Source organism: Sebastes fasciatus, chromosome 20, assembly GCF_043250625.1.
Source record: "Sebastes fasciatus isolate fSebFas1 chromosome 20, fSebFas1.pri, whole genome shotgun sequence".
Lineage (NCBI taxonomy): Eukaryota > Metazoa > Chordata > Actinopteri > Perciformes > Sebastidae > Sebastes > Sebastes fasciatus.
This window is the reverse complement of record NC_133814.1, coordinates 15013779-15038933: the sequence shown is the minus strand read 5'-3', so window position 1 is coordinate 15038933 and position 25155 is coordinate 15013779. Positions and strand designations below refer to the sequence as shown.

At 40.7% G+C, this 25155-nt stretch overlaps 1 protein-coding gene across 2 annotated transcripts in view; it reads right to left on the bottom strand.

Annotated features, from left to right (window-relative positions):
* Positions 1-25155, bottom strand: part of LOC141758408 (protocadherin-15-like) — a 210314-nt gene that overhangs the window by 45704 nt on the left and 139455 nt on the right. The window contains exons 26-29 of one of the 2 annotated variants that reach the window (XM_074619772.1): positions 22445-22557; positions 5610-5719; positions 4087-4227; positions 761-888 (exon numbers count right to left, since the gene is read on the bottom strand). In XM_074619772.1, coding sequence (XP_074475873.1) covers positions 761-888; positions 4087-4227; positions 5610-5719; positions 22445-22557 — 492 coding nt within the window. Of the gene's footprint in view, positions 1-760; positions 889-4086; positions 4228-5609; positions 5720-18527; positions 18851-22444; positions 22558-25155 lie in introns of those variants that run through there. The other variant, XM_074619771.1, reaches the window with a different exon arrangement.

Sequence of the window (25155 nt, the reverse complement as noted above, 5' to 3'; positions counted from 1 at the left end):
AAAAAGTTGTAATACAGTCAGCCAACTCACATTAGGGATGTCAAAACTGGCCAAAAAGGACGTTTGAATATTCCTTCTAAAAAAAACACATAGGTTCAATATCTATTTATTCCTGTTGCTTGCTTTGAAAGCACCACAATGGTCAAGAAACGGCTAATTCGTAAAGTTGAAATGAAGAGCACAGCTGATAGGTACGTGGTTTGTTCATGTGTCGTAACGCTTGCTGTTAGGACACGATGCGACTGAGTTCTCCGCCGTCATTACGGTTGTTGTTGAATTATTCCTTGTTAAGCTTGACATAACATTACGTTTCATTTTCAATCAATGAAAGTGACCTTGTGTGACTACCGTCATGCGGTGCATTCGATGCAGCTGAGCAGGCCCACGCGAGAACGCTTGATGGCGTGAAACATCAACCTCTACACAGCAGGGAGTGGATGGTAGGCGTGGAAGTGGGGCTTTTGAAATACTAAATGAATAACAGTGGTGACGACTGCAGCCCCAGCAGGTGAGCGGTGAGGCAGCAGGCACGCAGCAGGGAGCAAATCACTGGCGGCTTAAGTACACCGCCATTATTAAAATACTTTGTTGCAGTGAGAGGAGTGTGCTATGTGGGTAAAGCGGTGACTCAAGTTGGGCTGCCTGAACTTGCGCGTACTATAGGCTTCACTTCATTAATTACATTATATTGTCACGTGTTCCTATACTTTATCTACCACCTGCCGCTTGGATGTATATGTATGTGTGTGTATGTCTGTACCTGTATTTGCAAGACGGACGTGAACGTTTTAGCATCTTCTGCAACCCCTCCGATGTAAAGAGGTCTGGTGAAAACCGGCGGGTGGTCGTTCTCATCCTGGATGTCGATCATCACCTTAGCTGTGTTGGCTAGGACACACACAGAGACACAATTTAATGATACACTTTTGCCTTTGGCATGGCTACAACAAGATAAAGGGTTCTTCTGTAAAGCACATTCAGTATTTGAGATAAAAAGCAAACAATGAAATGCAAAAAATTAATCAACAAGGACAAACACAGTCATTAATGTTATAACCAATAACCAACCACCAGATTCAGGTCTGCAGTTCTGAACCTGTAAGTCCAACCTGTAACACATATCGGCAAGAAAAGCAACAGCGGCCGTTCAGACCTGCAGATGTAAACATTCCATTTCCCAGCAGGCAAAGCCATATCTTATGCATTGCCTGCCTCTGTCACAAGAATTACAATTGCAGCAGCTATAACTATCTTACCTTGTAGGCGATAATATCGACATGTCTACACTATTTATCTAAATTGCTACTGCTGTTGCTTTGCTTTTCTAGAGGTTGTAGAGGTTGGCGAGTGTAAAACTGCTCTGACAATGATTGAGCAGCACCTCTCCTAGTGGAATATCCGCAGCCACAGTTACAACCCATTTCCATGAAGTGATCAGCAGCATTTTGAGAAAACAAAGATGAGAAGGGGAACGGAAAATACTGAAAGCCTGGTTTCCTCAAGCATTTCTCTACAACATTAAATAGCAATGACTAAACAAGCTACAAAGTTCTGAAAAAGCATCCTTAGGTATTATTTATTAATAGGGGGGGAGTATTTGAGTAACGACTGGAGGACTGTTAGCTTCCAGAGCTGATAGAAGACACATTCTGAATATGTGCTGTGAGAAATATAAGGCTGAATGTCGAGGAATGCTGCAGTCGAGGTGACCTTGCTCTGAACCATCTGGTCCGATTTTTGAGATATATTCACTGGTAATGACCATTGACAACATTGTAGTCAACATCATGGGCTTTCCAAGTCAAAAGACTCAAGTTGTAACTGTAAAGGCCCAGACACACCAACACAACATCAAAAAAGTAGTGTCGCTTCACGTCACCTTTGTCTTGGCCGACAAGTTGCATTTGAACACACCGCAAAGACTACAGCTGACGGCCGGTTAGCATGTACTTTCTGCGACTGCGTGTGATGACATAACTCTCCACACCAGCATACATGAAACAAAGCAGCGTTTGTCGACCATTTTCACACCACTCTCACTCACCACTAAGCTTCATTCCAGATGGCCATGTCGCTGTGAACATATCTGTGTATTGGAATGATCAGATGAGATGAAGATGAAAAATGACTGTGTCATTCAAAACTGTGTTTTTCCTCTTGAATTTACTCGTTTCCTCACTTCCGTTTCTCTTCTCGTGCACTGATTCGTTTAAGCTGAACCGCCAAACAGAGGGATTTCTCTCACCGACTGGTGTCGCCGCCGATTCAACATGCTGAATCGGCCCAAAACCTCCAACACGGACAGACTAGAGCCGACGATGCGGGACACACCGCAAAAACTAGGCCGATGCACGCTCACCGACGACCCCAAACTGTCCGACGCCAGACCGTCGGCTTGGTGTGTCAGGGCCTTAAGAGGTATTTTGAATTACACACATGCACACTGCATGGGGAAATCTATTTTTCAATGACAGAAAATAGATTAAACGTAACAGTAATTCACCCGAGCTACACATTCAGTACAGGACAAAACATTGTGCCAATGAGCCCCAGTCATTCATATTCAGTTGTTGCAACATGGAATGACTCACTTTCACTCTTATCTGGCCAAAAACAGGGAGTTGTGAATCACACCCACGTACAACTGCAACACAATACATCAACCAAACTGTGTTGTAAAAGTGAGAATCATGAGTCAGAAGGAAAGAACAATTCCCAGGATTGTGAACTGCTCAAATTTTACTCCAAGAAAAAAACAAAACTTTGGCCTGTAAAAAAGAAAAACGCAGACAAAACAAGCAGATGCAAAACATTAATCTGCTTAACTACAACAGCCATTGTACCAAAATGTCTATTTACAATTCCAACCATCACTCGAGTTTAAAAAACCCATTTAACACATTGTTAGAATCTTATTGATTTGTCGCCTGATTGAAATGCGTACCAAAAATCATCAAAGGAGATTTGCTAATGACTACAATGATTTGTAGTTTTAATCCCTGCAGAGTGGTTAAATTCAAATAGCTGGATGAAATGACAAAAGTGAGTGGTAAACACCTATAATTAAAGCATAAAGGGGAAACCTGGGGAGCCGAGCATCAATTAAGAACAATGCAGTTTTTAAAAGGAAGAAAGAGAAAAATACTAGCAGATGCAGATGGTTAGAAAAAGGCAGAGAGAAGAGACAGGAAATACAAAAGACGGAGGAGAAAGAGTGAGAGACTAATTGGAGCTATTTTCACTTTGCTTATAATTTCAATCAAAACCATAAAAACGGTCGGTGTTTCCTCCCACATGCAACTAGAGGAAGTTTAACTTTTTAAATGAGGACAGAAATGGAAGAAAGTTAAGACAGCATGAAGAAAGAGAAAAGTACAAAAATAAATAATAAGAAAGACTGATATAATCTAGATTACTGCAGGTTCAGCACAATTTAACACTGACATGACCTGCTCAGATCACTCTGTGCCGATGTAACCGGGGAACAGCTTTACAGATAAAATCGACAATCTTCCGAGCTGCCCACCAGCTCTATTTGGTCACTTTGATCAGTGCAAACATGTTTGATATGTGAGAGATAAAGTCTGGACAGTTACATTATTGCACATCGGCAAGAGCTGTGAGACACAAATGTAGAAGGCAGAGGAAAAGTGCAAAACAGCAGCAGTGAAGACAACAAGCTGGTGTAGCCTACAGGTTTGATAGACACCTGAGAGAGAGGAAAAGGCTGCTTGAAAGGTAACAACAGCAGCCGAGGCACAGTATAGCTTGTCTTCCAAGACATTAACTGTATAGACAAGGTGAAGAGTTGAGGAGAACTTGTACGGGGGAAAAGTACAGAGAGCTCCAGAGAGAATAAAGAGAGAGAGATAAATGTATGTGCAAGAGAGAAAGCTAAAGCCTGTGGCAAGTATATATCTTAACAATGTCACGTAGTGGGTAATGCACTGTTTTTAATCCTTTAGTGTGCGCGTGTATAATTAGAGAGAAGACAATGTCGGAAATCTGCGGTGATGCAATCCCATGTCAAAAGTTAGTCGTGAAATCTTTACAGAGGAGAGTTCATAAACACAACTGTGCACTTACTCTTAGAGGGAACCCGGAGGTTCGAGGACACCACTCTCATGGAGTCGGCTTCTACCTTCAGAACGTAGGTGGAAGTGGCCTCGTAGTCCAGGGGCTTGGCTGTGGAAATCACTCCTGTAGTTTCATTTAATGCGAACACGCCTGGAGAGACGAGAGAGATAAAGACAGACAGCAAGAGCGGGATGAAAGAAAGAGAGAGCAAAATAAAGGAGAGAAAGGTCAAGGCAGAGGAATTTTTTATTTTTACTTTCTCGTATAGAGCAGTTGGATAGTGAGCAGGAAGTTTTATAGTGTATTAGGGCTACACAATATTGGGAAAAACTGACAATGCTGTATTTTCTTCTGCAGCATGTATTGCGATATAAAGAAATACAAGATTTGTCACCCTCAGGGACGGAAGAAAATTCTGTACATTTTAAAAGTTAACTGTATCAATCTGGTGCAGTTTGAGAGTAGAATTAAGTGACTAGATCTATGAAGAACGTTGTGCTCTTGTAAACTATTTAATCATAAACACGGTTGTTTGGATGTGAATGGTGATGACACAGCAAAACAGTCACACCCACTAAGTATGGTAAATCGGGTCGACGATTGGATGAATGATTTCCCTCGTGGGCTGCTGCTCCGAGCTTTCAAACCGGGACCAACATGGCAGCTCGTTTGGAAACTTTCTTCTCTTATATCATGAAAATAATTCACCGAAATGTGTTTCTGAAAAAAAAAATTGTGGGAAAAATAAGCCATGCAGTTCCTGAATCTGTCTTTATTTTAAATCGACAACGGTTAGTTCAAAAGTTTATCAGGAGTTTCCTAGAGGCGGCGAGTCGCGCCGGACCCTGATTTGCATAAAGTAGCCTAGACCTCAACTTTATGCAAATGAGGAGCGGCCACGTCTCTCTACCAAAATGCATTGTGGTTGAGTTAATTTGCCGACATCGCACGTCCTGCGATGTGACACACATCGCAATGTTGATGCTGAAACGATATATCGTACAGCCCTAACGTGAATAGTTAGAGTGAAAAGGAGGTGTTTACATTGGAGGTATTTTGAACATTGTTTATATAAGAAGCTTTAGGAAATGAAAAAAAAAAAAAAGCAATCTAACCTGACACCTTTAACTCCGAGGCCCTATTTACGCCTGACATTTCAAGTGATTCATAATCAGATAAAATCAATATGTAATTTAATACTCTTTTGTTCACTCTTTACAGGAGCATCTCATGTGAATCTGAGATCGGATCTTGTTTTCCCAGGCTAAATGCAAGTCAAGGGAGGCTCTAATCCAGTCCAGATGGTGGTGGTAACGCACCTAAAGCTGTTGAGTTATGGCTAAAAAAAAACCAAAAAATTATAATTTAACTTAGCCCGATATCCGTTACATTCATGCTATCCATAAACTTTTACAAACACATGCAGGACTCGCATCCGCACATAACTTAATGGTGAACCAGCCACTTTATTGGCGGTCACACCCAGTGAATCCAGCCAACTCCACAACAGGCCCCACTCTAAGTAAACTCACCTCCCTTGTTGCCTCCGATGATGGAGTAGATGATAGTTTGATTGACAGCAGCCGCCATGATGGTTCCCACCGGGATCCCAACGGCAGCCTCCTCGCTCACTGGTGGAAACCTGGGAACGGATCAGTCAATCAATATCCACTGATAAGAAAATGAATTATGTATATGAAGACTGTTGCTCTCAAGGGTCGACTGCAAATTGGCAAGTTATATACAACTGAGAGTTACATAAGTCAAACACATCCACATTTTTTACTTTGCCTTGACTTTAAGTGTACTTGAACAGCGTTCACACTCAAAGAGCTACTTAGAGGGTACAGCAATGAGGTAGGAAGGTGTTCTTGTGTTTAGAGAGTTGGCCGCTGAACAACCATTTTAATGTAGGTAATGAACACGTTCACATTATTTTTCCAATGCATTTCAATTTCTGACAACATAGATCATCCAACTGTGAACTGTAGGATGCTGAACGTCAGTCCGTCAAAGCAAACTACCGCACACTAATTATGCAAGTTGGACACAAAAATAAAAGGCAGAGAGTAGTTCATTCAAGTTTCCCTCAACATACTGGCGTAAAGTGAGTCTAGTGGCTGCCTGAAAAGTACAAAATCATTTCATAAATAAAGGGTTTGCTTTGGGAAGAAACGGCTGGTAATAATTAGGGCTGCAGCAACTGTCAATCTATCGATTGTTAAATGCCAGAAAGGAGTGAGGAATGACCCGTCATCATTCCCCCTGAGCCCACGGTGAAGTCTTCAAATAGCATTTGATATTCAGATATAAAATAATCAGTTTATTGTTGTTTGAAACAGAGAAAAAGCAGAAAAATGTTGACATTTGAGAAGATGGAACCAGAGAATGTCTGACATTTCTGCTTTGACAGAAAAATTTAAAGATTAGTTGATTAGAAAAAAATAGATACTGATTCATTTTCTGTTGATCAACTAGCGGATTAATCAACTAATTGTTTTAAACTCTTAGTGGTAATATAAACCATACGTGACTTAAAGTTACTATGAGGAACAATTGAATACTGACGCCTCTATATGACCTATAGAGACCTATCAGCAAGAAGATTGGCTATTTCTATTTAGTTATTCGTAATGCTTGTCATCGGTGCGACGGGGGTCGAATTCCACGCAAAATCAGACGAAATCATGCAGGTTCACCAGCAACTCCTTCAGTTTAGACTCTGCGAGGGGCAGACTGTCAGACCCTGCTGCAGTAAAATGGGAAGTTTTCTAAAAGGGACTCTGGTGCCAAAATCTGCCAAATTATGACTGCCAAAATCAACACAAAATTAAAGTTCCTCATAGTAGCTTTAAGGTGTTTTATGGTGTATATTGTGTTTGGATAAAACTTGATCCAGTATCAGTAAATAGTGTGTCTGACAGGCTTTTTTAGTTGCCTGAGCCAGGCAGTGAAATTACACCATCAACAGCTTTCAAAGAGAAGCATGCAGGCATGGTCTTGTTTTTGTCCACCTGCCTTTCGTTGCATATGGTGGGCATTTTTCCCTGCTTACAACCCTGACAGATTTTTTCTCAGAACCTGGCAACCCTCAAATTTCCAGCAGATTTCGCTCCATTAAATAAACCCAGTCCAGTCATTAGACCAACCGTCACAGCTGGCTAAACATTATAACATGGGCTACCAACTGGCTAAGCTATCAAGTAATCACAACGTGATAAATGGGACTGTTGGGGGAGCGAGCGAGAGAGAGAGAGAGAGATTGTGTAGATGTTAACTTCCTGAAGTAAATCCTCTTTAAAAAATAAATAAATACAGGCCCTTTTCACAGCAGACACTTTGACTGCAGGAAAAGCACAGGTGTTATTTATAACATTAATGGCTGCTCTGTTCTACGTGTCGCAGTCAGCCGTGACAGTGAAGCATATACACAATACCCGCACCCTGAAGCGGAAGCTGCTAAATAGCCATCATTAATTTCATCACCTGTGCTTTTGCTAACTGTGGCAAGTCAAAATGTACAACTTAGTGTACATGGTGATTTATTCACACACACTAAGGAGATTGATTGGAAGTTATTTTCAAATTTGTATTAACAGTATTATTAATAGGCTGATATTTAGGCCATATATCATGATTTATTGGGAGAAACCATGTAAAATCAGACATTCAGGACCCCAATATAGCCTGAATGGAGTGATCCTTTGTTTCTTAACATACACATTTTTCCACCATTGCAGTTGAATCACACTCCTTAGATCGAATCGTTGAATAGTCGACTATTCAGGGTCACCCCTAGTTTCTACAGTCATTTACTACACTGTGCACTCAAAACAGAAAATGAGAAACAAATTTGGTTTTGTTTTGTAGCAATCACTGATAAACATAAAATGATTGTATTCCTCTCCTCTTGCTGAAGTATTTTGCTCTTTCTACCCCTCTTACATCTCATTTTCCTTTCTCTCCCCCTACTTCTTTCCCACTACAATTTAAATTTCCCCACTTACACCCACTACATTCATATCCACCTACATTTCTCCTCCTGCATCCACATCTCTTCCTTTCCTCCATCTTTCCCCTCACCTCCCCCCCCCCCTCCTCCTCTTTCCCTCTTTCCCTCAGGCTGCTGCTTCCAGCCAACATCCCAGCAGACCTCGGCAACAATCGTTATCCATTCCTCCATCCCTCCCTCTCCACAATGGCTGTTTGACAGGGGTGAAGGAGCACAATTGAGAGGATGCCCACACACACACACACACACACACACACACACACACACACACACACACAAGCTGATACACCAGACTACTTGCACACATACAATTCAATGATACCAACGCACACAACTACTTGTGGACGGATTAAAACGCATTTACGGGCATAAAGATGTACGCAAGGCTCCATTCACATGTATAGTGCATGGCATAGTACAGATAAACACACACACACACACACACACACACCTCATCAAGCCCTGATCCCCCCTCCTGCGCTCTCTAATCATTGCTGTCCTAACTACAGCAAGCTGGGCTGATACTGATAACAGAAACACACAGTCACGCACAAACGTGTATTACTCTACTTATGGGGACATTGTTTTGACTTTCATTCACTCCCTGGAGGCTTACTCTAATGTAATGTAATAATTCTAACAAGAGCCCTGAAACCGACTCTGTGGTCTTAACCCTGAAATGAAAGATTTACCTTGTGGCGATTGGAATTTTTCAAGACAAAGTGAAAAGATTTTTGTCTACACAAAGTGATGGATAGAAAAGCACACAAGCACACACACCTGAAACACATAATCAGACCGAATGTAGGCTATAGGGCATAAACCTTAACAGAGCTGCGAGAGTGTTGAGCGTTTCGGCGGTGTGAAGGGATAGACAGAATTATGAGGATAGTGATGGATGTTGGCAATGATACCCTCCCCGCTGTGGGTCTTTCTCTTACAGCCACCGCCATTCGGTTATCCCGCTTTTTAGTCCGTCTCTTTCATATATGTATGATACATCCTCTTCCCTTCTCGTCGTTATTCTTTCCCTTCCTCGCACTGCTCCTTTTCATTTCTCTCACTCGCTACTGAGATTCTGGTTTCTTTTAATCTCATTCTTTTTATATTTGTCTTTGTCCACACCGAACTACAATATCCTCTGTGCCGAGCGGTGCTTTGGTTCTGTCGGGCTCTGGCAATGCTGTTTTTGACAGTCACGTTTGATCTACTGTATGACATACTGCACTCGGCGTGGGAGGCCATGCCTGGAAGACGGCGAGGCAAACTCAAGTAGGTCAACTCTTGTTAGCCAACATTAGCAGTCTTTGTTTTTATCGTTATGTAAGCTGGACATATGCTGCCTATTTGTATTAACCTCGGAGGCAGCATTTACTCACACCACATGTTTTAATCACCAAAATGTGCAACTTCTACGTTCACACTTAATAGTTTGTCATAATATAACACACTGAACATAAACATGAAAGCCTGGGTGTTTTTTTCTTCCATTGATATTCAACAGATTGCTTTTGTTACTAAATTTAGTGACTGCAATTCTACTTGTAACGGAAAGCAAGAAAAAAACAAGAATTACCGCCACGCGGCTGTACGCCTCCGCCAACCAGTCACAGTTTACATCCGTGTCTGTCCAAAATGTCTTCACTTCATACATTTTTACCCTGTTAGACCTTTCTGTGAAATTGTCTCAATTGGAATATCAATTATTGAGTTATGGCCAAAAACGTGTTTTGTGACGTCACAGTGACCTTTCACCACAAAAATCTATTCACTTCATCCTTGAGTCCAAGTGGACGTTTGTGCCAAATTTGAAGAAATTCGATAAAGGCATTCTCGTGATATTGCATTCACAAAAATGGTTTTGGACGGATGGATGGACAACCTGAAAACATAACGCCATACCGCCACGGCTGTCGCTGGCGTGGAGGCATGAAAACGAATATATAGATCTCCAGATAGCTGGGAAGATGTGTACAATGTGGTCTGTCTCAGCACAGTCTCAGTAAAGACTGCAATTAGCCAAAACATGTGACATATTTTTATGTTTATGTTAAGTTTTATCTGCTAGCTCATGGTATGATTAGCCAACAATAACTCGTCAAACCACTTTATCAGGAAAATTGGACCTTGTTGGGTTGTCATTTAGAACAAGAAGCTGAAAGTTATGGAGGTTCCCTACTGTAGCCGTTTATGGACTTTTCTCTGGTAAATTATTCTAATGGTGTATATACTGTATCATCTCAAGACTGTTTCTCTTCTCTCCTCTCAACTTCTTTGATGTCGTCTAAAGGTAGGACCTTTAAAGTCTAGTATAGAAAGTGATATCCAATGAGACCGCTGTGCTCTTTGGCTTGGAATAAGTGACCGCTACATGAACACCAACACACTGTTCTTTCCTACTGTGGCCACATCTTGCACCGTATCTCCATGCTCCCCTCCCTTCCCAGACGGTTACTAATTGACTGTAGGGATTTTCATTAGGAGGGGTCTTAACTTCCTGCAGTTATAACCTTTACGGGCTGGCTGGAGTTCTGTAAGTTACTTCCTCTCCTGCTGTGGCCATTTTTCAGTACTGAAAGACTCCAATTTTTCAGTTCACATGTTCCTACAATTTCAAAAGCTTGTAGAGACATGCTGGTTGAAAATCCAAACAGTTTTCTGATAAGGCAGGTATTGCAATTTCACAACATCAGACTCTTGAATTTCTTTTTCAAACTGTTGCTGTTGGTCTGTTGAAAACATAGCTGTGGTGAAAATGTTGCGGTGGTGCGCCAAAATTGGTGATTTTATTACAGATGCCAGGCCGTGTAACTACTCTGTTTATTATTTCTGCACAGCACTGTCTGAATAATCAAAATTCATTTTCTGTACCTTCTGGCACTCTCCTTCTCTCTCTAATCCCACGTTTCTCTCTCTCCTGCCTCTCTCCATTCTGCTGTATTGGCTCACACACGACCTCTCCATTTGTGTCACTCCTTCTCTCTGTCAATCACTCTCTCTGAGAGATACAGAGAGCTGTATAGACCAAACTGATTCTCTCTTTTCTGTGTAGTGTCGTCGAGTGTCTCGGCGTTTTTCTTCCTCTTTTCACAGCCCTCTTCTCACCTTTTTTGCTTTACAGTCTTGTCGTAATTGTCAACTGACAGTCAAATGGGTTAGTATCTCTCAAACAGTCTGAACTTGAGTTTAGCGTGCTTTTGAGAAGAGAGGCTCAGGGGGAATGCAAAGAAACATGCAGCAAGAGCAATATATGTTTGTGTAGATTTGAGTGTTTGAGTTCAAATCAGTGAGAAATGGTGATGTTGACAGACGAGCAGAGTCCGTGTGCAAATATGCTGTGACAAGAAAAAATGCATCCAACATCACTTTCTGTGATAATCACATATCTGTGTGTCTGTAGACTGATAACCATCTTCCCCTCACAGTCACAGCCACGCACACCGTCACAGATGTGCGGTGAAATTATATCTAAAACTGTCATTTAAAAAGTCCAATGAATAACAAAAACTCTGGCTTTTACATTTTTGTTGAATTCATCATATTGGATAAAATAATGGACTCCCTGCATTGAGGTCGACACCTTTACCCAACTGAATATAAATGAGAATTAATAAACTGCGAGAACATATCATTTGAAAATCCTTCAGCTACAACGAGCAGCAATGACTTCTGAGTCCCGTATTTTCATGTTTCCCATGATGCTGTCACCACGGTGGTGTGCACCAAACCAGGTGTGGGTGGAAACACATGACGCACCAATTAATTGGTGAAACGTAACATGCTGTAAATAGAAAAATGGGGAAAATTACAGTCATTTCATGATAAATATATGTGAGGGTGTTTTCTGATCTGATGCCTCTGTCTTCAGGACACCAGAGTTTGATGTTGACTACGTTTACATGCTCACTATAGCTCCACTATTATTCTGAATATGACAATATTCAGAATTTGATATGGACAAATTAAGCCTTATTCCGACTGTAGCATTTTTTTGATTAGGACATGTTGGACACGCTGACATTATTCAGGTTTTAGGAGCATTGTTTGGACATATGCATCCAGCATATTCAGAATATGCCTCTCAATTGGGGGTTTTACCGCAGTTTGCGACCAAAGACCATAATGTCATCACTCGGTGCTCCTCACCGTCAATGTATTTTTTTTTACAGAAAGTGTAGCTAAGTGTTACCTAAAAGATTTTTAATGTCATGGCTGAATATTTAGCTGATTTCAACAATGCAGATGCAACGCCAGATTTCAGAATGAGACTTCTTCTGAGCAAGACTTGGGTAGACCATAGACTGTATATAAGAAGCGGACGTAATCACCGTGACGTCACTCATTGGTTTGTGTCCTGCCGTATTGAAGCCTCAAGTTCGGCATTTTGGCCGTCGCTATCTTGTTTTTTTGCAACCAGAAGTGACACAAGAGGGTGGAGCTAAGTACAACCGAACGCTGAATAAGACATTTTAGACAGACAAAAGGTTAAAATGAACTTTCATGAACTGAAAACACACCGTGAAAGGGTTAAAGTTGTAACCATATGCATACCCTGCTTTATGGTCTATTTGACTCTAAATGGGACCATAACTTACTAAATGAACATCATGTTGTATTGAAGAAGACTTGAAACTAGCGATTGAGACCATAAACTCATGTTTACAATGTTTACTGAGGTAATAAATCAAGTGAGAAGTAGGGTCATTTTCTCACAGACTTCCTCACAATCAGACTTCTTTTTGCAGCCAGAGGAGTCGCCCCCTGCTGGCTATTAGAAAGAATGCATGTTTAAGGCACTTCCGCATTGGCATCACTTTTAACACCTGGAGGTTGCCCACTGTTTGTGACACACAGCCTCTTGCCTGTTTAAATTGTTGAAATGTAAGTAATTGAAAGGGCGTAGCTGTAGGACGCACACCATGGGGGTGATTTTTTTTACGTTTTTAGGAGTATGCATGGCTGTATCGTGTAACTGTGAATATTAGTGGAATATTAATCTTCGAGTCAAGTAGGAACAGCGAAAGCAAGGCCTCAGCCGTACAGCAGAGAGCAGAAAGGTTAAACGTGTAAAGTACATGTGTGTTCTTACTATAATATTCCTTACTGAATATGAATATTTATCCACAAAGCTAGTGGAGTATTTAGAGTGTCTGTCTGCCTGTCTGTGCATCTTCTTGTCCATCTGTGTCTCATCACTCTCTCTATTCTAGTCTCCACCTGCTTGTCTGCTTGTTTGCTTCAATCTACTTCAATATGTCAGCCTGTCAGCTCATCTGCCACTTTAAAGAAGCCTGTATGTTGATCCATCTGTGTGCGCATGTGTCATCAACTTCACTTGTTTTCTCTCCCATCAGACTTTTACTGTAGTTTCTCCCGTGTCCTCTCCCGCTCCTCTCTTTTTTACTTTCTCTATCTGAAACTCACACTCCACATCTCTGAACTTCTTCTCTCCACTATCCTCTCCACACATCTTCCTCTATCTGTCCTGCTTTTTCCCTTTTCACCCCCTCACTCTCTCTCTCTCTCGCTGTCTCCCAGCTGCAAGCACTTTTATAAATAACAACGCCATGGTTGTTTGCCATTCGTTGTCACAGTCGTAACATTGCCAGGAGCACTCTATGTGCACTTGCCTGTTTGTGTGCATCAACAAAACAAGGTAACCTTCAACTGAATCGGTTAGACATATACCGGATTTATGGAGCCACACATCGGACGTGCTTGTTTTTGACATACATTGGGGGAGGACGCGTTTATCTCGTAGTTAAAGTGTTTAAGGGCCTCGGGGACTCCATTCATTTTGGCAGAGAAGACGTTTAATTTGATAGAAGATAGTTTACAGCGGATGAAACCGGCTGTTGACTTTATAAACAGACAGCAAGACGGGAAGGAAGTAACAAAAGGGGCAGAGATGAAAAGAGGATTAAAATATCTTAAACCAAGTCCAAAGGAGGATACTTGTCTGGAAAATTGCACATACAATTGGAATCAATCAAAACACCACTAAAGTGCTAAGCAGCTTAGAGCATCCAAAAAGAAAAAAACACACACTGCACATATCTGAGAGTAGGATCAATTTAGATCACCGTTCCTAAAGCTGTAAATGATTTTCTGTCATAAACGCAACTCAAGGTTTCTTTTTGTTGTTGTTGTATTGCCCATTATAACATAGTGTACAGTCTCTCAATGGACTTCACAGGCTCACAAGAATAACAGTTCCAGAACTGGCGAAAAAATCTTACGATATATAGAGAGACATGTTACAATCCTCGAGAAAGGAAAATTCAAATTTTTTATTTTTCTCTAAATACTGATTTCAGAAAGGGAGTAACAAAAAGGAGCAGAAGTGAGAAGAGGAATAAATATTTACTAAATATTTCTTTAGTGTATAATCACCTGAAACTAAGAATCATTGTGTTTTCGTTAGCTTATAATGAGTCCTTCATATCTACATAGGGAGCGGGTCCTCTTCACGGAGTATGCATGTTGCTCTGCCATGTTTCTACAGTAACCCAGAACGGACAAACCAAACACTGACACTAGAGAGTGACTTCTGTGTTTTTACTTCACCTGAAGGCCACCGTAGTTCTCCGACACGCTTGTGAAACTGCAGTAACGTGACCTGCAGAGTGCAAAACCGTGGTACCGCCAGCCGCCGTCTGACTTCAGTTGCTCCTAAAGTAGCGTTATTATGGTAAGGACGGCCTCTGAGCAACGACCACAGTTTTTTTCACTTGCAGGCTCACGTTACCGCAGTCTTGGAAAGGGAGGACTGAGCGGAGGAGTACTCAGTTGGTTGCAATCTGCAACCACACCGCTGGGTGCCGCAAAATCCTACACACTGTACCTTTAAGTACAAAGCAGCTCAAAGCATGTAAAAGGAAGTCCCTGGCTAATCTCTTTAAACACAACACAAAATGAACCACTGTCTGCCACGAATCTCTGCATGTAATTAAAAAATCAATACACTTTTTTTGAGAATGATACAGTATCACAAAACATAATATCGCGATACTCCAGTGTATTGATATTTTCTTACAACCCCCGTAGTGTGAAGTTCTTTGAGAGGTCGGAAGGCTATAAAACGCTATAAAATGCAAGTCCATTTACCAAGCCTACATCTTCTTATCAAAGCTGAATCCAAACTAATTCTCTTGTTATTTCAGTTACCCTCATGGCAGACAAATGGGATTGTTGTCTTCCAAAGGTTTGTAGTTGTCCAGCTGGCCGATGGTGATAAAAAACTGTGACCTCCTGCCTGTGATTCTTGAACAGAGCGTGTACTGTATCAGTGCAGAAAACCTGATAGATGGGGGCCGATTTATCGAAATCTCTCGCTGTGGCGCAGCGTGCTTTATCTCTATCTTTTTGTAATGACGCAAGACAAAGCAACATATTGCCATCTTTGATCACACAATTTCTTGATTAAAAACAAAGCTTTGATGTTTAGAAGTGTTTTGGCTCTTAACTCGCTCACCACTCTCTAATTAGATTCATTAACAAAGTAACAGGCTACGAGGCATTTTGACAGCGTGGGGGGGAAACCGACGCCTGCAATCACAGATACACAATCGCACACACACACACACGCTCACATGCATACACAAGCGAGGGAAGTGGTGGGAGGACTTTCAATGATCTTTGAAAAGGCAATATTTTCTTTCTGTTCACTTAACCTCATGCTGATAATTGCCACTGGGTGCTGATAACTATTCATGCGTATGCGATACCGACTGCATACTAATTCTGCAGGTGCACGGATGCTCCTACAGTGACAGAGAGAGAAAGGGGGGGGGGGAAATCTCGCTCTTCGCACGGTTGCTACAATGATTTAACTAACTTCCTCCTTGGCTTGTTAACGGTTTTACTAGATGAGAAACCCACCGAGTGAAAATGCACAAACAGCATGTTACAGCGCCACAGCTCAAGTCCCAATACACTTTGAGTGTGAGTGTAAAAGTGCATCTGTATGTGTGTCTGTATCTCAACGTATTCAACTTTAATGCATACCGAACACACAAACATGAGGAAATGAATTTTTCATAACTCAAAAATGTTAATACAACCCTTCATGCATAACATTTTCTGTTCAGTATGCGATATAGATTTGTATATTATTAAATAAGACGATCAAAGTTAATTAAAAAAATGGTCTGTGATTGAAAGTAATGGCAAGGCAAGTTGGAAAACTGCGTTATGTACTGTATTGGGAATCTGCAATTTTGTGGACTTTTTCTCTGTGTACTGTCTGTATGTATATAAGGACAGTTTAGTTTTGGCTCCGTATACTGCAGCCCGTTGGATTTGAAATGAATCATTGACTATAGAAGGTTAAAGTGCTGACTTTCAGCTGTCGTCATTGGATGAACAGTGTAGGATATTGTCGACCTTTTTATACATACCCCTGAGGGTAAAAATAGGGTCTACGAGTCCTACACTGCTCACCCTATATGGATGTGAACAACCCCAAAAAAAACACACTAGAAGCTGAAAGTCAGCGTTTTAAAATCAGCTGTTTCATTTGAAATGCAGTTTGCTGGAGTCAGACTGAGCGAACACAGTCATACTCACATAATACACAGTTCTAAAATATATACTGATGCATTCAGATTTCACTATTATTACAAATTACAATAAACACATTGATAAGGGCACACTTGGCAAGCCCAAACTGTACTCCTGGTCTACTGTTAGTATCAGGGCTGTCAAAGTTAACGCGATAACGTGTTAACGCAAATTCGTTTAAGGCCACAAATTTCTTTGACGCAACGTGCGATTTTTAGGTATTAGCAGGCTCAGTTTTAAAGCTATAGAGTGAAGATACTGGTTTCATATGAAACTAAAAAGCCTAAGGATTCCATTAGTACCAAGCTCGTGAAGGAGGCTGAATAATGCTCCAAACTTATGCGAGGAAAAACTGTCATGGTCATCTTCAAAGGGGTCCCTTGACCTCTGACCTCAAGATATGTGAATGTAAATGGGTTCTAGGGGTACCCACTTTATGATAATCCCATGCAGTTTGGGGCAAGTCATAGTGAAGTCAGCACACTGACACACTGACTGCTGTTGTTGCCTGTTAGGCTTGATTTTGCCATGTTATGATTTGAGCATATTTTTTATGCCAAATGCAGTGCCTGTGAGGGTTTCTGGACAATATTTGTCATTTTTTTGTGTTGTTAATTGATTTCCAGTAATACATATATACATATATTTGCATAAAGTAAGCATATTAGCCCACTCCCATGTTAATAAGAGTATTAAATACTTGACAAATCTCCCTTTAAGGTACATTTTGAACAGATAAAAAATGTACGATTTGCGATTAATCACAATTAACTATGTACGATCGTGCAATTGATCGCGATTAAATGTTTTAATTGATTGACAGGTCTAGTTAGTATGTAAAAAAGCCATGAGTTTGATTTGACAACCTCTCACAAGATTATTTGGTCGGTCTTGCCATCAGGAGTAAGGAAAGTTTCCCCTATGGGAACAGACGGTTCAGTGGGGCTTCCATCAACAAATGTTACTGAATGTCCAAGTTGTTTTGAAGTGTTACGGTTGAATGGCCACCCTCCTCTACTGAGGCCTGAACTGCATGTATAAGTTCACATCTCATGGGTTCATGTTTTTCTCTCTGACAATGTCAGTTTGCTACTTTCTATCTCTGAGACACTGAGTTAACACTGACAGGATTTTATTGTGCATATATTGTCATTAGGTTATCCCAAATCCACCCATCCATCCCTTATTCTTTTTAATCTATTCTCTTCTTTTGCTTATGGTGTTCAGGGTCGCACACCAAAAACGTCAAAAACTGAAGGATGAATCTATTTAAATGCAGTCTGTTGACGCAGATTAAACTACAAGTAAACATTTTATTAAATTTTAAATGTAATTGTGTAAATGTAATTGTCTAAACAAATATGCGAAAAAAGGGACTCTTATTTTAAATATTGTGAAAATAAAATACACAAACCAACAGATAAATGTAAAATAATATGGTAAGTAGCTGCATGCATTCCTGTTTGTGTCTTTTTTCCATTATATTATTTATTCATTATTTATTTATTTCCATTAAGGGACGCCAAAGCCGGAGAATTTCAAAGTTTAATCATGTGCAGATAACTCATTTTGGATTTAAAAAGACATTTGAAATTTGTATAATTTAATGTAGTGAGGAACAGCAAATGTACACTGTCTGCCTGTCTTTTAACATATCCTTTGTTCCGTTGTTCTTCTTCATTAGAGGAATTAATATTTCTAATTCAGCCCTGCCCATGGTTGTACAAAATCACTAAGCAGCATTAGTAAGCTCATAAAACCACAGTATAGCTTTTATTCAATAAAGCCGGGATAATTAAGTCAAAGCTGGTACACTGTACTCTGTGTGCACACAACATGAAATTAGAAGAACAAAAACCACTATCTCTCATACACACACACGCACACACACACTATAATACAGGCACAAAAATGTAAAATATGAGCCACACATGCGCCCAGAGAGACGTGCAAAAACACACATATAAAAGACACAGAAATGGACAACCACGGTGCACAAACATTAAAATGTGTTGATTAAAGGGAATATGCTGATTTTCAGCCAGCTTTGTATCACTACAATGCGGGTAGTATATGCAAATGAGCAACGTCCAACTTCCCTCCACGCTGCCATCACCCGCCGGCAAAAGTCCGTCGGATGACGCAAAACGCGTAATTTCGGCCTCGACAGCAAAATCAGCGGGGAGCTGCGGGCGCCGGCTACACGGAGAGAAGCCAAACATTGTTCATTTGCACATGCCACCCACATTGCAACGATACAAAGCCGGTCAAAAAATTGACAAAGATTCCCTTTGACAAATACAATAAAATACAAATACACACAGATAGTAAAAAAGTGCACACTCACATAAACAGACAGGCGCGCACGCTCTTTTAGCTAGAAGCTATGTTACATATTCATAAACGCAGTATTATATGGCTGGTTGACATATCTCTCTCTTGCCTCTAACCCTTTTCCTAAAAATAGAGAGGAGCTTTACTGTGCTCCGTGTGAAAGACAGACCTTGACATCTTGAAATTGTGTCTGTAAGAGTGGGGAAAATATGTCTGTATTGACACTGAAGTCGCAATTACTCCCAAACAAGCTCATTAGCTCAGAGCTCACGCTCCTCAGGTGTTTGAATAAAGAAAGCTGAGAGCAGCAGAAATGTAAATAGAGATACATTTCCCTCTATGAGGATCAGAGCCAAAGCCGGGAGATTCTTGCATGACGCGCGACAGATGGCAAGTCAGATGGCATGTCAGCTATGTGAAAGTGAGTTGCATCACAGTAAATGCCTAAACACACACTCTGCACATAAAACCGTGGAGGGCTTTGACGGGTGATGAAGTCAGACAAGAGGGGAGAGACGGGAAGAACTATAACACACAAAAAAAAAAGGAAACTAAATCTGCGAGAGGAGAATAAAAGAATGACACAAAACTAATGCTATTCCTCTGACAAACAAATAAACAGACACAAAAAGCTTCACTTTGTTTTTGAAACATATGGAAAAAACAATGTTTAAAAGCACCCTCTCCTGCAATTTTCATCTGAGTCTGATGTCTTTGATATTGCGTCTGACAGACGACATAACAAGCAAATGGAAGGAGGCCGATTCATTCCCTCCAACGTCATTGTTGGGGACAAATACAGGATGGCAGGAAGGAAATTAGAAGCTACTGTAATGTGGAAAAAAAACCATAAAGATAGAGAATGGCAGTAACAGGACCGAGAGGAATGAGCAGAAAAAGTAAAATGCTTATATATTTAATGAAAGATAAGACTGACAGATCAAGATATAGAACAGAGCTAATAGCTGTAGATTATAGGCCAATTTCACATCTGACCCTCACGCACACCCGCCGTCTAACCCGCCAATCAGGGAGCAGAAAAACCTGAGGTGACCCCAAGACCTCATAAAAGCAGCGCCGACTGGGAGAGTTATAATGATGACTTGAGAGTGAGAGTGTGTATGTGTCCGCACAGGAGGTAAGAGTATCATTTATTAATGCTGGTTGAGAGTGTGAGTGTGAGAACACTGGGTTTATTGGTATTTCAAAACACACACTGAATGAAAGTGTGTGTTGTCTTTTATAAAAATATGATATAAATCCTTCACTTTTATTGTTGTTTTACAGCTACAACTTTTTTGTTGCTTTGTTTTGGATTTAAAAAAAACAATATTAGACACTATTTCTTTATGAGCATTTTTAGCATCAGGCTTTTAATGTATTCTTGTAAACAGCTCTCTATATGCTTTCACACTGCCGGTGGGCATGGTTGGCTATTTTTTTGTGAAATTCAAACACACAAAAAAGGAACTGAAAGGAAATTACAAGCCCACAAACCACTGATCTTCGCTTTAATCCATCAGAGAAAAAGTTAATAATAACAGATTCTGTTCTTTGCATGTTGAACCTTCTTCTCCATACATTAATTAAATCTATATTAATGCCATTCATTACTTTGCGAGATGAAAAACAAATCCTCTGTCTTAGTCGGAGGAGAAACTGGGTTCAATCCAAGATTTCAGATGCATTTTTTTTCTTCTGTTAAGTGTGTTAAATTGAGACGAATGTTCCTCTTTCCATAGGATTACTTCAACTAAACTCTTGCAACAACTAAATGGCTGCATTCCCACATTTAGATGGCGAGTATAAACTCTGACGGAGCGTCTTATTATTGTTTATTGGTAATTTACAGCTTCTACAGACGTTCAGGCAGCCAGACTTCTTGTTTTGGTCACTGAAACTATTTCAAAACCTTTGCATTTAGTAGGTTTCATCAAGTATCTACACCTCAGTATATTAAACAAAGCTGTAACTAAGCTTCATGGCAAGGTCTCTTCCTTCCATGTGCAGTTGGCCACATGTTACTGCTAACATGGATGCATGAACAGCAAATTTACAAGCAGATGTTGTATATCTAAATGAGATCAGTCATGTTCTAAAGCATGTTTAAATTATGATAAAATGTGAATTTGGCAATTAAACTATGAATTATTTGAACAATGAGCATCTCTCTCCCCAACAGAGTGGGCAATAACTCTTCAATAAAGTCATAATTATTAAGGTTTTTATCATATAAAACCCAATTTCTATGCTACTTATGGCTGCCAATTATTTTCCTATAGGTATTAAATTTATTCTCATTATTAGCTGCCACTCTAAAGTAGTTTGCATTGTCAGTGGAGGAGTCTACCATTCCTGCACTGGATTCAAATGACATGCACATGCACTCACAGTGAAAGGCACAATGCACATACTGGAAAAAAATGCACATGTGCATATTGTATGCAATTTCTATGCATGTGTAAATGTCATGTACTGATGTAATCTGTAAGAGCGGAACTGTCGGTCCGGGCATTTTGAAGCGTAAACGAATTTGTATAGCTAAGCAATGTAAAGAAGTGTATAAAGAAGACATTGAATGTTTAGATACACAAGTTGCTGGTATTCATCTTTTGTATTTCTGACAGAGTAGCTGCTCAAACTGCATTCCCTGCGGCCAGGGATCGATAAATGTGTTATTTCAAACAGGCCTCTGGTATTGAATTACTATGATGGTCTTAATGTTATCACCAGTAACAGCTGGTTTTGCCACATCAATCAGAACTGAAATTCTAAAGCTATTTTCACACTACGAGTGACAAAAGCAAGAAGCGTGGCCGGCTACATTGTCGCCGAGTCGCCGTTGAAGTGTTGCTTAAGCGCTCATTGACGTAGTTATGTCATTAAATAGCACTGGGACTGGCTAACAATATAATATAATAAAATATGATTGGTTGACACTTCATCGCATCATTAGAGCGCTGAAACAAGTTGAGACCAGCTCAACTTTGATTTGTAGCGCATCACACCCGTCGCGCAACAACAAAGTGTCAACCGTTAATTTGTTGCTTCATGTCACCGGCTTCCATTGAAAATGACTTGTAGCCTGTTGCTGTGTAGAGTGAGCGCAGCATAAGGATTACAGTTTCAAACTAGAACTACAACCTTGCGGTTGCATGCCTTCGCCAACCAGTCAAGTTGCAGTTTACATCCATGTCTGGCCCAAAAATGTCATCACTTCATCATTTCATCCTGTCACGTGACACGACCTTGACCTTTGACCCCCAAATTCTAATCCGTTCATCCTTGAGTCCAAGTGGACATATGTGCCAAATTTGAAGAAATTCCCTCCAGGCGTTCATGAGAATGGGACGGACAGACGTACACACCGGGCGGATGGACAACCCGAAAGCAAAAAATAGCAAGTGCTGTGTGTGTGTGTGTGTGTGTGTGTGTGTGTGTATTTGTGTGAGTGCGTACCTGTATTCTTCCTGAGCGAACACGGGAATGACAGATGGCTGAAGGACTGTGATCTCCACTAGAGTTGTGTTCTCCTTTACTGGCACACCATCATCATAGGCCACCACCACCAGCTGTCAATCAAACACACAAACACACACACACACACATAGATAGATAAAGACAGAGTCTCAACATACAGTAGATACCCACATGTTTGCTTGCAATTATGGCAGTCTATAGTGCTGCCACTTTTGCTCTCGGTTTACATTCGCTGACTTTGCAAAAATATCAGTTCACACCATTTTACAGTCTCCTGACAGCGCAGACAGCCAGATAAATTGATGCAGCTAATGCATGACAGGCTCATAATAAACACAAATAAATGTCTACATTTCTGTCGCCCGCGTTCTAAAAGCACATTATTTGCATGGGAATTGGAGAACAGGAGGAGTGTGGATCCCACTGGTGTGCTTATTTTTTCCTACTTAGCCTCTCGTCTTCATTTAATTGGGGGGTAACCACTGTTAACCGGACCCAAAGGATTCCTAATGAGGACTAAACTTAAATATCAAGACAATGAAATATTGTCTTTCCTCCATCTTATTTAGCTAGGAAAGTGTTACTGATATTGCATTGCCCTTCATTATATACATACACTAACTCACGCTCTGCTAAATGCATTGGTAACTCTTTAACTGCTGGAAACTTTGCTGGAACATGTGGTAGTTAAAGGGTTAAATTACTTTTTTTCAACTGCACTGAAGATTTGAATGGGTTGCCTTTTAGTTGCAAACCTGTTTCTAGCCTTGCACACTGGGTTACCGCATGCCGAGCCACTCCAAAAATGTTTTATGAAAACATCTAAAACTGTGGCGCCATTATAATGTGTTTCAAAATGGACATTTTGCTAAATATCAATGTGATTGTCTAACTGTGTGTCCTTGTAAAATATGATACCTTAGACAGTGTTTATCTCAGTCGTAATCCCAAAATTGTACACAGAGTTGGACTGATTCATTTTGTTTGAGTTATTGGGAGCAAACGAGGTAGAATTAGTCCCCAGAGTGACATCTTCAGAGGACGCTGAATCCTTGTTGTGTTAATTAAAGCCCAATGAAAAGATGAAATTAGAATGGCCCAAAGCCCCATTGAGGAGCGCAGCTGGGAAAAGGCAATTTTGAAACTAATAAGCTACTGCGGCATAGTTTGTACAGTGGATGGGGATTTATACGAGTGCTCTGTACAAAGACACCTTTATGCTTTACAAATGATACAAGTAAGCAGGTACAATCTGAGAGTGATGATTAAATTAATTTTTAATGACTCAGTTCACGTGATGCCGTCCCAATCCTCCACCCACTAAATACAAAAAGAAAAAAAACTAAGGCAAAACAGATAAATCTTCTCTAGTAATGATGTCTCCATTGGACTAGAGTCCCGGTGCCAGCGTTTACAGTTTGAATAGATCAATTGGATTGATTGGGAATTGCATTAAGTGATGCTGCATACTGTATTTACATTGCAGACTCAGTGCAGCATGGTTATACTGTATTTAATACATCGAATGCATTACTGTTTGATGGAAGTTAATATCTTTCTAGTGGGAGAATTTTTTACTGCTGTTTCACTCCATTGCACATGTGCATGTTTTATAACGTCTGTAATTCAAGTGTAAAATAAAAAATAACATTTTGTTGTGTTTCTGGTGCAAAAAAAAAGTACAAAACTGCAATAGGTATCCAGTCACATAAATGCAACTGAGGGGTTACCGACCTTTTCTGTGTCTTTAATATAAAGCTATGTTTACTTACGTCACAGGGTGCATGTTAGGGTTGCACCATATATTGTTTCAGCATTGACATTGCGACGTCGGCAAATTTACCCCAAACTCGTCATGCTACAACTTTTTTGCTGCTTGATACAAAATAAAACTCCCATGGTTCTCATTTCCCATGACTTATGCAGTGTTTCCCATTAATAACTACAGTCTAGGGAGGCCCCGCCACAGTTTTATAATGAACCTTATATATTTTTACACTTCTCAACGGGAGGGGAGAAAGTCTGCTTGGGGGGATTCAACTCGGCAGGTCAGAGACGGCCACTCTCGGTGTGGGAGGATTCTCTCCCTGGGGCTTTCTGGACCTCACTGGGTGCATTTCCTCCATCTGTGCCGCAACCTGCTCTAGTAGGTCAGTTTGTAAAGGCGTGGAGGTGAAGGTGGCTCGCGGCTCCAGCCCTGAGGTCTACAGAACCACTCACCCTCGCTTCCCGGGGCGGTGGACTAAATGCTCCCCTGCAGGGAGGGACGAGCCCCTGCGCCGCGACTGTCAACCGGGGCAGACAGTGCGTCAGAGGTCTGCGGCGATGTCGACAACCCACTCCACTCGTCTTGAAATATGGACCCCGTCTAGTTAACCATTCTTTGTTGGTGTGACTTTTTCGCTGTGACATCACCATATATATATATATATCACCACTGGCGCACTTTACACTGACTTTACACTATACATCCTATATACAACTTTATAGACTGCACATAATGTACATATTACATTTATTTATTCCACATACTACATTTATTTATTGACGGACTGCACACACTATGTTCACCCATTCACTCTGTAATCTTTTATATCTCTATTATTGTTTTTATAATATTTGTATACCTTTACCTCTCCTGTGTTTCACTCTGTTTGCTGATGTTGCTGCTTTGACACCTGAATTTCCCT